The sequence below is a fragment of the Ochlerotatus camptorhynchus genome, unplaced genomic scaffold, assembly GCF_037179485.1.
Source record: "Ochlerotatus camptorhynchus isolate MF236.1 unplaced genomic scaffold, CSIRO-AGI_Acam_v1.1 ptg000042l, whole genome shotgun sequence".
NCBI lineage: Eukaryota > Metazoa > Arthropoda > Insecta > Diptera > Culicidae > Ochlerotatus > Ochlerotatus camptorhynchus.
In genome coordinates, this window is record NW_027040533.1 from 95,423 (window position 1) to 112,368 (window position 16,946).

The window sequence follows — 16,946 nt, forward strand, 5'->3', positions numbered from 1 at the left end:
CTCTGCTACCGATGACAGTCCAAAAAGTAACTGTTTAGTTATATTGCGATTGTAGTTGTATATCGACGATTTCATTCCTTTCGTTCTTGCTTACCCGTACCATTTGTTTAGCAATCAGAACTGAAATGTTAAACAATATGTGAATAGTATAATTTATGTCGCTAGGAATTTTTTGAATAAAAATGCTACTCACCTAAAATAGTTGAAAAGAAAGAAGCTGCAGCCAGTCTACTTGAAAACAAGTTCTCGACAAACTTCATAGACGCTGGACATTCATTCTTATTCCACAGTCGTGATAAGAGATCTATCACTATCGTTTCATTGAACTCTTGCACTTCTTGCGCAATGCACGCTATTGTAGACTCGTTCACCAGTGAAATATCGTTGGCACTGATCTGTTCATTGATTGCAAGCTCCTGTACTGCTTGAATGACTTCGATTTCTTGGTTTTGGATTGCGTTGAGGTCCAAATGAATTCTGATCCCTGAATCGATGGGGCTTTTAGGCGGTAATGGTCGTTCAATTGGTCGAGTAAGTGCCGGTTCTTTTCTGGATATTTTTCGTTTCTTTATCTCTAAATCACCGTACCACTGTTCCTGTAGAATGTCCTCGATATCCATGTTTCGTTTTCGGGCGTTGCGTGTGAACAGACTAGGGAGCAGTGACGATCGCATGTTTCTGACAGGGTGTTGTAAAATCGTCATCGCAATATCAAAGGGATAACGTATCTGCATCAGTGGGATAATATCGAAGCGAGGATTCTTGGAAAAAAAAGCATTAGTTTCTAACTATTTTTTAATATTAGGTTATAAGTAGCATTCATACCTTGCAGCGCCGGGTCTTGCTGCAGTCTTCTATTGCACGTTTCATATGTTTAAAATCAAGTTTAGTTTTCTTGTCGATGTTAGAATGCCGCTGATGAGATTTCCTTGTAGTGCATGGTTGCAAGTTTTTAGAATTTTCCGAAAGCAAAGGTGTTGAGCTTGGAACGATTTGTAGATTGTTTCCAGGTAAACATAATTTTGGTATCAGCATGAAATATCAAAGATTGTGGGTCATCAATATAATAAATTTTTTGTGGGTTTGTGGATTGTGGGTCATCAATATAATAAAATAGGTATTAGGCATAGTTTGCTTACCTCTGCGGTGTTGTTGCTGTTGGTACATCGTTAATTTCATCTTGATCAGGAACTTTTGTAGAGTCAAGTGTAATGTGCAAAAGTGTCGCATCAACGCATTGCGGGTCTGAATTGCTCATGCTTGCAATGGACATTTTTCTATATCAATGAAAGAGTTAACTATTATTCTTGTGTGTCGCTAACAGGAGTGCCAGAATACTATGTTTCACGATAGGTAGGGTAAGGTGGAGCAAGATGAATCATCTACTAGATTTTGTTTTCATTGTCAACATCAACAGGCCCAATGTAGCCCCAATGCTGGTTTTAAAAAGCCAACCATCATTACCGTTGCATTGAACAACATGTGATACGTTTTGAACAATTTTCATGCGATAGGTTTTGGCTCACGGCAGATTTTGGCCAGGGAGAATGTCGCCAACGCGACTTTGAGCACCCAAAATGGTCGCAAATCTAATCTTATCTAATCTGACACCAACTCAGCCAGGCCATGAAAGTATCCTGGAAAATATTAGCCAGACCTCCATAATTTTTCTTGTCTACATATTTGGGATATTTTGCACATCATACACACTTAGATGTTTTTGCCGAGATTGGCACCACCGAGCAGGCTCGGCATTTATTGTTACTGAGATCTCAGCAAAATTTATGTTTGTTAGCCGAGATCTTGGTAAAATTTCCGTTTGTTAACTGAATCTCGGCAAATTTATCACTGAGATCCCGCAAAATAGATTGCCGAGCTGCTTGGTGGTGCCCATCTCGGTAAAAAAATCTAAGTGTGTAGATGCGCAAAATTTATCGAAACGGCCAGGCCTACTGGGAAGCCTTTAAGGAGCAACTTGATTCAGAAACATCGGGCCTGTTAAAATCAAAGATAAAAACACGATGCTTCAGATTCCAATAAATGGATGAAACGTGGATATCTCGTACAGTACGTTCCCCCTTATTATGCGCCGCGAATGAGGTGAGGTAACTTGCAGTCACTAGTGAAGTGAAAAAAGTCACCGCGAGTGAGGTGACTCTCCTCCGTGCAAATGAAATGGAGAGTCACCTCACTCGCGGTGCATATTATCACCTCACTAGTGACAGCGAGTCACCTCACCTCACTCGTGGCACAGAAAAGGCCTCATTGTTATTTATAAATGATTGGTCGTTGAGAGCATCTAGTTTTGACGTAGGGCTACGTCTTTGATTTCTATATGGGGGTACACTTTGTGAAAACCGAAAATGGAACATGTAACAAATTAAGAAAGATTTTGAACGTTAATAACTTAGCTGCCCCTGGTTCAATTTAAATAATTTTATCACCAATCGATCAGAAATATGGCTACGTATCGATAACAATGCTTTCGAATGTTGATTTTCAACAAGAAACTATTGAAAAATTGGTAAATGTCCAGCATTGTCCAAAAGCGTCGAATTAACTAACAAATCCACCAATTACCTACATGCATATGCTGCTTCCCCAGCACAGTCGTCAGAGAGTAGTAAGTAGACGAAACAAGCCGAAGTGGCATTCGCCTTCGATCCTCGGGCGCGTGCGAATAGGGAGGATGGAATTGCGTAATATTTTGCACACTCGCCGTGTACGCAAAAGGAAAAGAACCAGTGTCGCTACTTGATAGCAAACTACTCATAATGGGAGGAGTCTTTGTAGCTTTTATATCACTTGGTTGCACATAATTCTGCTTTAACCTGAAAAGATATAAAAGAGCGCTGCTGTATGGCATTAGCTCATTTTCGCTTCGGACGGCGTGGTGAACAGCAACAGCAGTAGTGGTGGCTAGTCCACTCCTTCACACCTAACAAGCAACAATTGACTGGTCGTGGCAAAGGAGGAAAAGGTCTGGTAAAGGAGGCGCCAAGCGTCATCGCAAAGTTCTTCGAGATAACCGCCATCGGTCGTCTGGCTCGCCGTGGTGGTGTCAAACGTATATCCGGTCTGATCTACGAGGTGTGCTCAAGGTGTTCCTGGAAAATGAGGTCCGTGATGCTGTCACCTACACTAAACACGCCAAGCGTAAGTGGCTATGGATGTCCTCTTCAATAAAACGGTCCTTTTCAGGGCCATCAAACTTACATCAGTAAAGAGTTGGAATAGAATTTATCTGTGCTTGTTTGTCCATATTCAGAACCACAAGCCCCCAACGACCACACAATGCTCTCCAGAGTTATAATCTTGTAACCAAACTTGGAAGCAGGGGTGCAAGTGATTTTGATTGATTCTCTTAATCAACTTTCCCTTTGAAAAAAAAAATACTACAAATTTGGTACGACTACAATTCAAAAACGGAAAGAGTTGAGATAATAGATAATTGATCAATAACAGAACTAAATGCTCTTCACATTTGTTCCGTCCACTAGCGGTCCTACGTCAAGCTTCCGTTCGTGCCCCTAGGCACAGACCCTTCTACTTTTTTTAGACTGGTGTTCAAATGATGCTCCATTTTCTTTTAGCGGTTCTGACCTGAGCACTAACTCTTGGTATACAACCCTGTATGGCATATGTTTATAGCGCCATCTCTCGCTTCATTAAAAGAGAAAAAGGAAAGGGACGGAGAGGAAAAGAAGCAGCACTTCCTCAGCCGTCTCAATATAAAAATAATGATTTTCCATTATTATTTTTTTTCCTTTGATTTGTTTTCCGTCGATCTTGTTTTCCGTCGATCTTGTTTTCCGTGCTGAGCACCAATGCTACCGACGCCAGGGAGGCAGCTCCCACACCTGGACCCTACCTATCGATCCATCAACTCATGAACCGGGGACCAACGGCTTTACTTCCCATCCGAAGGAAGGCGTGATCAGAGATGTTATGCCTCAGAACATCCCGGCGGCGCCGACTGGGATTGAACCCAGGCCTGCTGGGGTGAGAGGTAATCACGCTTACCACTACACCACTTATTATCATCAATATCGTTGTCTGCGTATTGCTCTCGGCTGTATGCACTCAACGCATAACATGAGTCTCAAGGTTCTGGCAGGAGTAACACCCCTCCAGAACCGTTTCTGGGAGCTCTCTCTCTCTCAGAATACTAATCAAATGCGGAGTGACGAAAGCAAATTTCGAAGAAATTCTTGGGCTGAACACACAATCTCGATTTATGAGAATCTACCACCACTACATATCGTCAAATATGTGCCTTCCTTGTTACACTCCAGACCGTGCTCACTTCACCAATCGCAGTTCCTCAATTGAATATGATCTGTCCATGAAAAAAGCAACTCATGGGATTCTCGATCAACTTTGACCTATTATTATCCCGCGTATTGTTTACTGAAAAGTACCAACACGTCAATTGCGTGAAAAGATATTTTACAGACTGGTCTCAATGGATCCACTGGCTTCGGTGTCTTCAATGAAAACTCTAGCGCCTTCCGCAAACTTCAGGAACCTTGTTCCGTTAATGTTGCTGAGCTGGCAGCAATCAACTTCGCATTGGGGATGATTTCCAACATGCCCGCAGACCATTACTTCATCTTCTCGGATAGTCTCAGTTCGATCGAGGCTATTCGGTCGATGAAACAAGGTAGGCACTCATCTTATTTCCTATCAAAGGTAAGGGAGCAGATGAGTGTGCTGGTCGAAAGATCATATATGATTACCTTTGTATGGGTCCCCTCACATTGCTCAATCCTAGGCAATGAGAAGGCGGACTCTCTCGCAAAGGTGGGCGCGGAGGAAGGCGAATTTTATGACAGGCAAGTTTCACACGATGAATTTTACTATTTAATGCGTCAGAGTACCCTTTCGAGTTGGCAAACCGATTGGGACAATGGAAATCTTGGACGGTGGTTACATTAAAATATTCCTAATGTTTCTTCGAGCGTGGTATTGGACTAAAGTCGTAACTTCATTCGCGTGATGAGTAGACTTATGTCCAAGTACTACTCGCTAGATGCTCATCTCAATAGAATAAACCTCGTGGACAGCAACATCGGTCGGTGTAGAAAAGGTTACGATGACATCGATCACGCAGTTTGGCAATGTACGGATAATGACGCCGCCAGAGAGCGACTTTTGAATACCCTCGAGGCCCAATATATTTTTAAATAACATTATACAAAAATGTCAAGGAAATTGAATAATTGTGCATTAAAGTTTTTAAAGGTTGTTCTTCCCATATTTGGCAGCTACATAAAATATCAACAACACATTTGAATTCATTGGTAAACGTAGTTCGTGGTAGTTCATTTGTTATGTATTGATTAATATTGAAAAATTCAATAGTTAAATCGAGTAAACAATAACAGCTGTTGCTAGCGTGATTAATAATCAAAAGGCTATGTTTATGAACAAACATTGATAGATTTAACTCAATTTAAGACGCATGGCCCTTTTGCCCCATAGGAAGTGGCACTCTTGCCTCATTCCAGTTTAAAAAAAGAAAGAATTGAGGTAACATTTTGAAAAAATCGTAAACAACTTTTGACGAGATTTAATTTGCAGTAAAACAGAAATGTATAAAGGCAATAATATGAACATGCAATACGGTGTAGAAACTCCTATAAATATCCACTATTTGGCATATATAGAAGGTACAATTGTTAAGGTGGCACTCTTGCCCCACCAGACCCTACCTAGTTAGTTTACCGACTTCTCACTATGCTTCATTTAATAAGTATAACTTTGCAGGTGTTTGCACTTTGCAGCCTCTTACTTCAAAGTATCTCTGTCATGTAGTATTCCTTCGAAGTCGACTGTTGTCTTACCGAATGACTGCAATTCTTTGTCCAATGTTACAAACCATGTATCACGTAGAATTCGGCAAATTTTAACTTTTTTCCCAGCCTCCACAAGCCATGTACCATTCTTGCACAATTTTACGCTCATACATTCGAAGGGTTCTACGATTGTGTGCAGTCGAGCCATGGCAGTTAGTTCAAAAACAATGGTGGGAACAATTACCGTTGCATAATTAATGCGAACTATATACCAAGGATTGTGCTTTAGCATGAACGGAAGAATCATTTTACTTGCCCTCGTTCCTTGCAAGCACCTTTTCTTTACCTTTGGCGGTGAGCTAAATTCCGAGGTACTTCATGATTGGCTGAGCTTTTAAGTCCATTTTAGCAATTTTGACCGTATCTTCAACTGCTACCATGCTTAACTGTGGGTCCCTTACAATGAGCTCTGATTTTCCGGAATACACAACTAGCCCCGATTCTGCTAAGAGCCCTATCAGAACCCGTACAATTTCATCCAGTTGATCCATGCTGCTGCATACGATCAGAATGTCGTCTGCTTAAGCGAACATTACAGGTGGCGACCTTTTTTCATTCTGACCCAAATGTAAGGGAAGCATTCTTTCAAGCGACTTAATACATGATGTGGTATTATGTTAAATAGTATTGGGGAAATGGACAACCTTGCTTTACTCCTTTACTCTTCTGTACCTTAGGAGACGTTCCCTCATGCAAGCCCAATTAAATAATCCAGTTGATTAAAAAGTTTGGGTCCATCATGAACTTTAAGGCATCAACTAATGAATTTTGATCAACCGAATCGACAGCTTTCCGAATATCAAAAGAGACTACAAACAGTTCATTTCCGTTGATTCTTGTGGAGGAGATAATGTGGTCTTCCACGGACCGATTCCTCAGGAATGCAGCTTGGTATGATGGGATTTCTTCGGTGGTTTCATCCAATTTCTTGAGAGTAGGTAGATTTGCCAGGGTGTCCATCCAACCGGGAATTCGGATTCGCCGGGAAAAATTTGGGAAAATCCAAATCGCACCGAGAAAATCATATATATATTCATTAGACTGATGCAAAATTTGAAATTTTCGCTCCACAGTGCTCAAAGGGTTCCAAATTGGGTCCTGATTATCCTCCCAAAATTTGAACTAATTTAGTAAGAACCTGACTTGGCACAAACCATTTGAAGTTTAAATGGAAATTACTATGGGGAAATCATAATTTCGGTTCATATCTATCTCAAAATTCACCAGTTTACTCTACTTTAGAAAATGATAATTGCGCTTGTTTAAAATTTTCTCAGCTACAAGTTGGTTCAAGACCACTTTTCGATCAAATGTAAGGAACACAAATTATTAATGATTCAATTTACTGATGTCTTATGATTACAGTTGCAGCAGGCAACATTGGTGTTTATGGCGCGTAGAATAGAGTACTACTATGTCACACTGCAGAATACAGTGTTGCTCACAATGCAGTTGCTTAAACTTGCCATAAGATTATCAATCTCCTAAACAATTCAGTGCTAACATTTGAAAACGGCGCAAAAGCCATTTGTAAACAAATGGTTTGTGGGCCCTTTACTCGCTACCCGAAGAACGCCCACGCAAACCAACAGCATCGTCAGGAAGGGGAAAATTTCCCCTACCCGATGTTGCTGTTGTGTCGCGTGGGTGTACTTCAAGTAGTGAGTAAAGGGCCCACAAACCATTTGTTTACAAATGGCTTTTATGCCGTTTTCAAATGTTAGCACTGAATTAATAACTATATAATTTGATATTTGGCTGAAAAACGATTTTCTGCAAAGTTGTAGCTGATAAAAATTCTCATGAGAAAAGCAATAGAACTTGTTAACAGTACAATATGGAAAAAGGCTAGAAGACAATGAACAAAAAGTTTTGTTTTCCCATAGTAATCGCCATATAAACTTCAAATGGTTTGTGCCAAGCCAGTTTCTTATCAAATGAGTTTAAACTTTCGGAGGCTAATCAGAACCCGATTTTAAACTGTTTGAACACTGTGGAACGAAAATTTCAAATTTTGCATCAGTCTAACATTCATCCTAAGTAGCATTTTTTTAATATCATAGTCTTGATGGCCATAATATGGGTTTGAAGAATCATTTACATCTTTATAAAACATGCAATGTTACATGGAATCAATCAATTTTATTTCATGTGCATAATTATATTATTTTGTTTACACATCTGTTTACAACTTTCATATTATGTCTTTCATTGTGATAAAGTATCAACAATCTTCAAAGTTACAAAAACTCTATTCTTTTCTTTCACAATCTGTTCACGGGGTAAACGGTGATTTTTCCGTTGTTTTTGGCTTCATTGGAAGAAAGATGCTTGAATTCTTTTGCTACAGTTTTCTGAGTGAAGTAGTTCTAAAGCCTGAGCCAGACATACTATAACTTTTTACGAAGATACTTGAAGATAGAAAAGCAGATTCAAGCCATTAAAAGAATGACCGATCTAAAACTCCTTGCATACCCGATCATGCTTGGCATGCCAATGTTCGACACCGGACACAATCAACGAAATGATTGGTCCAGAGATAAATTAAAAATAATGTCTGCATTTGTGTTAACCAGGTACCGTAAAACGGGATAAATTGATAATTTTTTAAAGTATATTTTAAATATTTTTTACAGCAATGAATGTTTGAAAATTTTATATTTTTAAAACCAGTAATGAGGATCCAAGAATTAATTCGTTAGTAATATGTTTAACGAAAATTAAAGCATTCGCACTATTTTTTTTAGTTTTGTGACTGAACTTCAGTATTTTGATTTGGGGTTACCGTGCCGATTCAAATTTCGGACACTTAAACTCGAATTTCGGACACTTTTAAAAGTTGATTATCTCGGTCGAATATGATCCACATGTCTTGTAAATTTTAAATTTTTTTGACTAGTGCCCTCCACGATCATCTAACATTATTACTTTGTTTCTAACTGGATGTAATATTTAATTAAAAATGAAAGTGTCCGAAATTTGAATCGGAACGGTACTTTGATAATGCTAGATGAATGTTGAAAAAATGAATGAAACTCAAATAATTTAGTTCATTAAATATGAAACTTTGAATGAGTAAATAATCAGAAAACTTCATTAGCAATAAGAATACAACATTAAATTTGTGATGGCTACATCGGAAATACACTAAAAAAGTGATGGTTTGCGTGCTTTTTCAAACAGGCGAAAACACGAAAATTGTTTTTTAATATGTTTGTAAAATATGTAATACATACTACATAAAAACTGTATACGATATCTACGGGAATACCCTAAGCTACAATATGCAACCAATGTTTCTAATTTGAACAAAGCGCAGTGAGTAAATGTAATCTTTATATTATACTATCAGAGGAAAAAAAAATACTATCAAAGTACCCACATTATCAAAGATACCCCGTTTTACGGTACACAAGATTAGTCAGGACATCGTAGAATACCTTGGTTAGCCTGTAAAATATAAAGATCTGAATCTATACCTCTTACGACAAAGTCGAAGTACTTAATTATCTTAGAGATAAATCGTCCAGCCCAAACCTAGGGAAAATCATCATTATCCTGAGTTCAAATCTAACTGCCATAAGTCACAAATGTTCCAAGAGTGTTCAAGTGACTTTTTTTTTTCTTTATTTAAGAGGTTTTCAGCCTAAAGGCTGGTTCGCCTCTGCAAATTCAAGTGACTTTAATAATAATAATAATAAAAGATTGATTGATTGATTTATCTTTATTAGGGAGGCTTTCAGCCTGGGGCTGATTCGCCTCCACTTAATAAAAGATCTGAACCCCAGGCATTTAGGAAAACCTAATAATAAAAACAAATGATATTATGGGGCTTCACAAAGGTTTACCCATTCTATCATTAAGTCGAATCATCGTATACCTTGTTGAGTCTGCAGAACTTCAAGAGCAGATATCCGGGATGATTTTGATAATCCAACAATATTTTTTTTTAACAAAATTGATATTTTTAAATGATGTTATGAACTCAAAATGCTCAAAAGTGCTCAAAATGGTTAACCTGAAAAATATCTCCTAGACAATTTGAAGAAATATTTTTTTTTTTTGTAACACATCTTTGTATCCCAGAAAATGTTATTTGACTTATAGAACTTCAAGATATAAACTCCAGGAAAATTCAAGAACTTTTAATACTGCGATTCTCCTGTACAGGTAACTTGTTTTGAACATCTCGATTACTTTTTCGAAGAATCGTATAAGTTTTTGTAAACAATGCATTTGATCGTTGATTTGGCGTAGCTGGTAGCTCGCACACGCTTACTAACACCACTTGCAGGTGGGGGAAAATCTCGGGGAAAATGTAATCGAGATTTGCTTTTTCCGACATCCAACTACAACATTTAGGCTCATTTTTTTTTTGCAGGAGACACTTTGATTGTATACAAATTCATGATTCCATGAGATGTTGGAGATCTAGATCATAAACATATCAATACACATCTCTTTTATTTTTTTTTACAAAATAGACTATTGTAGAGCAATTCTGCTGAAAAAATATATGATTATCTATAAACGGTTATTTTTGGTCGCCTTTTTAGTTTAAGACAGCGGTAATTTTTGGGTTGAGTTTGTTTTTTAATAACCGGGAAAAACCGGGAATTGAAAAATTGGATTTGAATGGACACCCCGCTTTGCTACAATTTTGTTACAAAGAGTTATTTTACGGAAGTCACTTAGTCCTTAGGGTATACGGCTTCTTCGGTATCTGAATATTTTCAGAAATATCTTCAGGAGCCCTTTTTTCAATCCAAATATTTTCAATCACTGTATGAAGTTCGTTCATATACTCCTCGGGTACATTTTTCAACAACTCCACTTTTAAACCGTCTGGTCTGGTCACTTCTGAAGCCTTGGATGATTGCTTAATGTCCATGTTTGATGGCGCAGGAATGTACTCACCAGATTCAGGAAGAAGGGGTATGTTATGATCTGTCACAACAAACTCATACAGCGACTCTAGCCATTTAAATTGATTGACATTATTCGTAGTAGATTTCCGCTTTTGGTGCTTTTTGTGTTGTTTGAGAGTAATTCCTACATAAACTTCAAAGGACCAGTACAGTATGAGTTCGCAGAAGAGAGAGAGAACTATCGCTCTGATTTAGAATCGATTGAGCCTGGTGGGGCAAAATTTATATTTTGAACCACCTCATTATAGGACCTTTTTCTCGTGTTACGCGAGAATTATGTCACTTGGGATTTAGGAATTAAAAACCCTTCTCCCGTTTCACGTTTTTCCTATACGTTACATTGCTTATCATAGAATGCAGTGTCAGTTTATATGTCTGGATACTCAGCGTCAGAAGAAAAATACATCCAGTGCTCTCTGTGTTTCTGATGTGCTCTGTGCGCGTAATGATGGTCCCACTCTTCTGGCATATCTACCTCTTCAGGCAAGAGCGCGTAGTTTGAGAAATGACTCATTAATAAAATTGCTTTTTCGTTTTACCAACTATAGTGAAAACTGTGGTCTTCTGAGAGTTTTTAATATAGTAGCCTGTATTTTTGATTTCTATTTTTCCCGTGGAACGTTGAATAATAAGTTTCCCAAGTAACCAAAAGTTCCGATAAACGGCTATTTGTGGCTTAAGCAGCTTTGTTGAAGGTGGTCTATAGAATTCTAAGCAGCCTCATTTTTAAGTCGTTATAAGAACTTGAAAGTTCCGGTACCATATTTGAAGAGCATTCTAAGCAGCTTCTGGCGGGACTTGAATGGAACTTTTAGAAAATAAATTAAAAAAGGTTTTTGTACTCTACACCAAATTTAGTTCGCACTTTTATGAAAGTTATTTCTGAAGGCAAGTATTAAATTGTGGATTGATTTACCAGCATAGTAGTAGAATTTGAGCTGTTTGAAGAATTAAACCCAGTCCTTCTGCGTGAGAGCCCCAGCACGAACCGCTACGTCATCTGAGATATATTAAAGTGAGTTGTTGTCCCGCCTACTGTTGGAGTTTTCAGTGCCAGCTGACTGACTTGAATACGAAACACAACACCTTGATGAATTTTAAATTGCTGTTTACCCGCATGGTATTCCAACACACTTGTGGCGCAGTGGTTAGCAATCGTAGATCGCATGCCGAATACACGGGTTCGAATCCAGGAAATTACTCTTTATTTTATATGTTTGGATAGAATGTTGATGCACTGCATAAATATAAGAATAATGATTTATTCGGGCCACTGATCATTTCATATTTACGTGCATTAAATTTTGTTACTAATGAGTACTTGTGCGGATTGCTTCATGTGGCTTGAAAGTTCGGTCGGAACTTTATTTGAACTTTATGGAACTTGGAAGTGATTTTAATCGTTGAATGCGGAACTTTTGGTTACTTGGGTTGTGACTTCTTTCAGACGATTTGTGTAATTTAGAGTAAATTGTTTTTATCATTAGAGCCCTGTTGATAGTATTACTTTATAAATAAATACATAAATTCTGAACCCTCCTTCCACCCTTAGGCTTACCCTTACCCACCTTAGAGCGTTGCGAAATAAAGGAATCGTCCCTAGGACCAATTGAAATGTTCATCTAGATTTATGAAACCTATTGTTACCTTTGTGGTGGTGTCGTCACCGTTGTGTCTTCATCAAGGCAATAAAAATGCTGATCTACTGCCAAATAGTGACCATCATTTCCTGAAGAGTCATGAACGGGTTGCAACTGTGATAAACTGGTACTTGCGATGGGCATGTCTCTAAAATCATACAAAGTTATTATCTTTTAATTTCGATGGCCTAAGTTCAACTACTTACATAATGTCCATCGAAGGACAGTCTAATTGAGGCTCAGTGATCGACGTTCCTCGAATGGTTTGATCAACACTCTGTGAAAGGTCATCCAAAACTGATTCCCCTACGTCGGTGGTGTACTCTGCGATACTTGAGTCATGACGGGTGGCATTCTGTGACGAATCTACCGATGGCGTTCCAAGAAACTCGTTGTACTCTGGCAACTTCATCTCGCCAAATCCGTTATCTTCATGTAGGGTAGTTTCAGTGATAGAACAAAGTGTTCCAATAGTCGGTTCCCGCAAGGTGATATCATCGCTACTAGTAACGTTTGTACTTCGCTTATCGGCCAACAATTGCAAAATAATTTCCTCAGGCGAAAGAATAGTGTCCGCCAGACATTCGTCATACCTTTCTTCCAGGTTTGATTTGACACGACTAGCATGTTTACGAGTTGCAGATGAATTTTGAACATTCGTGCTAGAGAAAATTAGGAATTAAAGTGCATATAAAATTATCAGTAGTTATTATGTCGGCGCCGCCGGGATTTTCTTAGGCATAAAATCTTTTGGGAAGGGAAGTAAGCCGTTCGTCTCAGGTCCATGAATTGATGGGTCGATATGAAGGGTCCAGGTATAGGAGCTGCCTCCCTGGCGTCGGTAGCATCGGTACTCAGTATGGAAAAAAAGATCGACGGAAAACAAATCAAGAAAAAAAAGAAGATTTGGCCTAATTTCCTATTCGACCTGATTGTCCGTTTGATTTAGATTTAGATTTATTTATTTCGTCAACCGACAACCTGCTATTGTATCAGGTTCATTTCTGTCAGACCAGGAATCAATTTTGACCAACACCTTCTCGAAAGTAGAACGATCAACAGGGAAAACGAAGTGAAGTGACCAGTTTTCACTCACGGTGAAGTGATTACCGTGTAAATCAAATGGGAATCACTTCACCGTGAATGATAAGTTATCACTTCACCGTGAAGTGGCATCGGTAATAAGGGCCATACATTTCATGTGTACTTCTGAGTGGATTTTGTTTATGAGTGGTTACATGAAAATCATGTGCACACTTAAATTTTTTGTCGAGATTGGCACTGCTCGGCATTTATTTTTACTGAGATCTCTGAAATTTCTGTTTGTTAGCTAAGAGCTCCTGTTGATTTTATTGTTTCGATAATATTTATTCACATAAATTCAAAATAAGATTCTTTTTGTTTTAATAAACCTCTTTTCAATTGCAACTATTGTAAAAACAACAATATTCTTTTATTAAGCCAACAATTAGTTTTAATTTAGCATTAATTTATTGTGTCCATTCCCCGGGCGAAGCGATGTATCACTATGTAACGAATGCAAAAATTACTCTACCAACCATTCCCTCGTTTTCATCCGGACAAAAATGACAATAACACAAACTGTTCTCGTTCAAATTTTGTGAAATAAGTGCAATATTTCCGCAAATATGGAGACTTGAGGTAAGTAACAGTTAAACAGTTTTTCAGCCAACAATATGTGTCCCAGAGTGAAATATATTGGTGAACATGCATGCACTGCGCTTGAGTTTCTTGCTGGTGCTGCAGCCGCTGCTGCTGTACCTGCTTCTTTTTACGGTGCGTTTCTGTTTTCAACCTATAGCTTATTACAGAAATTTTATAAATGTTCACTTCTGTTCTCAAAACAAACAAATTTATTTGAGAAGAAAAAAAATATAGCAAAATAGTTTTACCAACAATCAATACGAAACTAACGATTTTAAATTCGCTCACTACTTGACTAGCCTATTGGTCCCAAGCAAACGATTAACGTACCCCGTTCTAGTCGAAATTCTAGTACTACGCAATGTTTGTTTTGATTCGCTATGAAAGTTTGACAGATAAAATGAGGGGTTATTGGTTTTTCCTATGTTTCGAGGGGTGAATCGATTAGCTTGGGACCGAAGAGAGTACCAGAGCTGAGCCAAAAAGTTGAGCACGTTATTTCGGGAGCTTCTAGTCTTAGAGTTACCTCTATGGTTTTACCCTCAGTCATTGTGTCTAAAAAACGGATTTGAAAAAAAGGTTTTCTAATTTAGATTGCAATTCTGTTTGATACATAAAGAAAACATAACTTAACAATAATCGCAAAATTATTATTGAATCAATAAAAATATTTTTATACCGACTGCGTGTATTGTCAGGCTTCATAAAATAAATATGATTGGATCAACAAAAAATCTATTTAAAAAACAAACATATTTTTGTTGTTGACCCAGCTGCCAAATTCGACAGCTTACGTCAAAACCACAAAAGCTCTTGTAAATTCGAAAATATCTTATTTTCTATTGACCAATGGGTTTTGAGGAACAAAAATACTGGATTGTTGAAACAATAATAATACATAATAAATACATTTTTTTTTACTAACTTTTTGGCCATAAGAAGGTGCTGCCATGCTGTCAGTACTAGTGAGATTAAAACTGACAGCTTCAATTAATCCATAGTGCGTAACACTTTATTGTGGATGGCTGGCATCTCTGTACTTCCTATGTCGCTAATGTTTATTTTTACTTCAGATGTCTTATGTTCCGATTTGGTGGGCGCTCGACAATACTACAGTACATAAAATATTTTAAGGACGTGGCAGGTGCCATTCACGATATCATGGATTAAATCTTTAGACCTTTGCAGAACTTGTTGAAAATCACTTTCATGGGATATTCATGGATCTTTTGCCGCGGATACACTTGTATGGCAAACTATGAACATGGGTATTATTTGTATAATAAATTATGAGCATATCCATGGTCACACTTGTATAGTTTTTGTATTATAATAGTGCTCATAATTATTTTACAAATAATGCTCATGTTCATAGTTTGTCATACAAGTGTATCCGCGGCATACTGATGAATTTATGAATTTCCTAATCGCATACGGTGTGTCTTACTTGTATGAATGTCTGAGGTCCAGAAGCGCAGCAGTCTGATGACATGCTGCAGTGCTAACCTTATCTAATGAATGAAAGATACTGTTATTTCGGGAAAATCAATGACAATCTGTTAATCTTACCATACAGGAATTGAACCTGCTGTTGATATATATATACAGCACCGTATGCAAGCTTGGCTACCATAATCAAGGGTTTGTTGGTATTTGCACAATCGATGATTAATTTACTGGAGATGGTAGATGATACCAATTATTACAGAAGAATCGATGTACGCAAAAATTCTTTTCCTTACCAAATGTCATCGATGTCGATCTTTTCGCACTGTCCACGTTTGATGTACCGACGAAATAAAGTTTTGTTGGTTGCGGCCAACCACACCGCCGCGAACCGGCCGTTCTTTTGCAATGAAAAGAGATTAACGTCGACGTACATTGCTTTTCTTCCGGTTGCAGCAGGTATTCAAAGAACGAAAAACACTACAACTGAACCAACTGTCACTCGCTTGCTGCTTCAAATTTGAAATCTTCCAGTCACGCGTTAGTTTACTGCTTGAGTGACTATGCGTATGCATAACAATGGAAAAAAAAAATGATTACTCGGGGCATACTACGATGAACTATTCCATGCAGCAAACAAAAGGTTTCGCTCTGTGTGCTGCGCGCTGCAATGATCCTTCACTAATGCATTAAATAACATGCTGTGCCTAGTGCTGTGCATATTAAATAAATAATATCAACTTATTAAACTACTCGCAGTTCAAGCACATTCTAGCCTAATTGCATCCGAAATTGTTACTTACGACAAGGGCAATAGAAATTCTCTTCTACTTTTTCTTTACAAAACAAACTTATAAACATGCAGCTAGACACTTAAGGCCCAAACGCAATGTGGGCGGAAGCGGAATGGAAACAGTAAGTTTGTCAGTTGTCACAGATGATATCACGATATCTAACTGAAGTCGATTTGGTTATAACAGGTTATAACTAGTTTTCAATCCGACAAGTAGGTTTCCTCCGATCGGGCTTTTCCGCTGCTACTGTCGGTCTGCTTCCGCTGTCATTGCGCTTGGACCTTTAGACAGCTCAAGGTGAACATTGTTGTTGATTGCTTAAATCGGCTATGATAGGATATCAAAATTCCTATAGGTAATTAATAAGCATTCGCAAATGCTCGCCCCAAGGACTGTAAGGTCCAATTCGGATTAACTTTTAATACCGGTCCTGATTGGAGGATCTGCCAAATGTTTGTTAAGGATTGTATTGATTAACATCGATGTCGACAAGAAAAGAGCCGACATTCGTGATCGGGATTTAATCCGAGTATAATACCGGTTGGAGCTTACCACCGTACAGAAGTGATATTTGTCTGGGCACTATTTTGTGTATTATGTTCGTTAGATATGGTA

At 38.2% G+C, this 16,946-nt stretch overlaps 1 protein-coding gene across 1 annotated transcript; it reads right to left on the bottom strand.

Moving 5' to 3' along the window:
* Positions 1-22: 22 nt before the first annotated feature.
* Positions 23-16,028, bottom strand: LOC135713973 (uncharacterized). Its single transcript, XM_065237212.1, has 8 exons — positions 15,834-16,028; positions 15,661-15,767; positions 15,539-15,602; positions 12,633-13,088; positions 12,434-12,574; positions 826-982; positions 194-761; positions 23-120 (listed from the first exon to the last, which is right to left on the bottom strand). Exons 1-8 carry the CDS (start codon positions 15,971-15,973, stop codon positions 35-37), a joined length of 1,719 nt encoding a protein of 572 aa, XP_065093284.1. The 5' UTR covers positions 15,974-16,028; the 3' UTR covers positions 23-34.
* Positions 16,029-16,946: the final 918 nt, after the last annotated feature.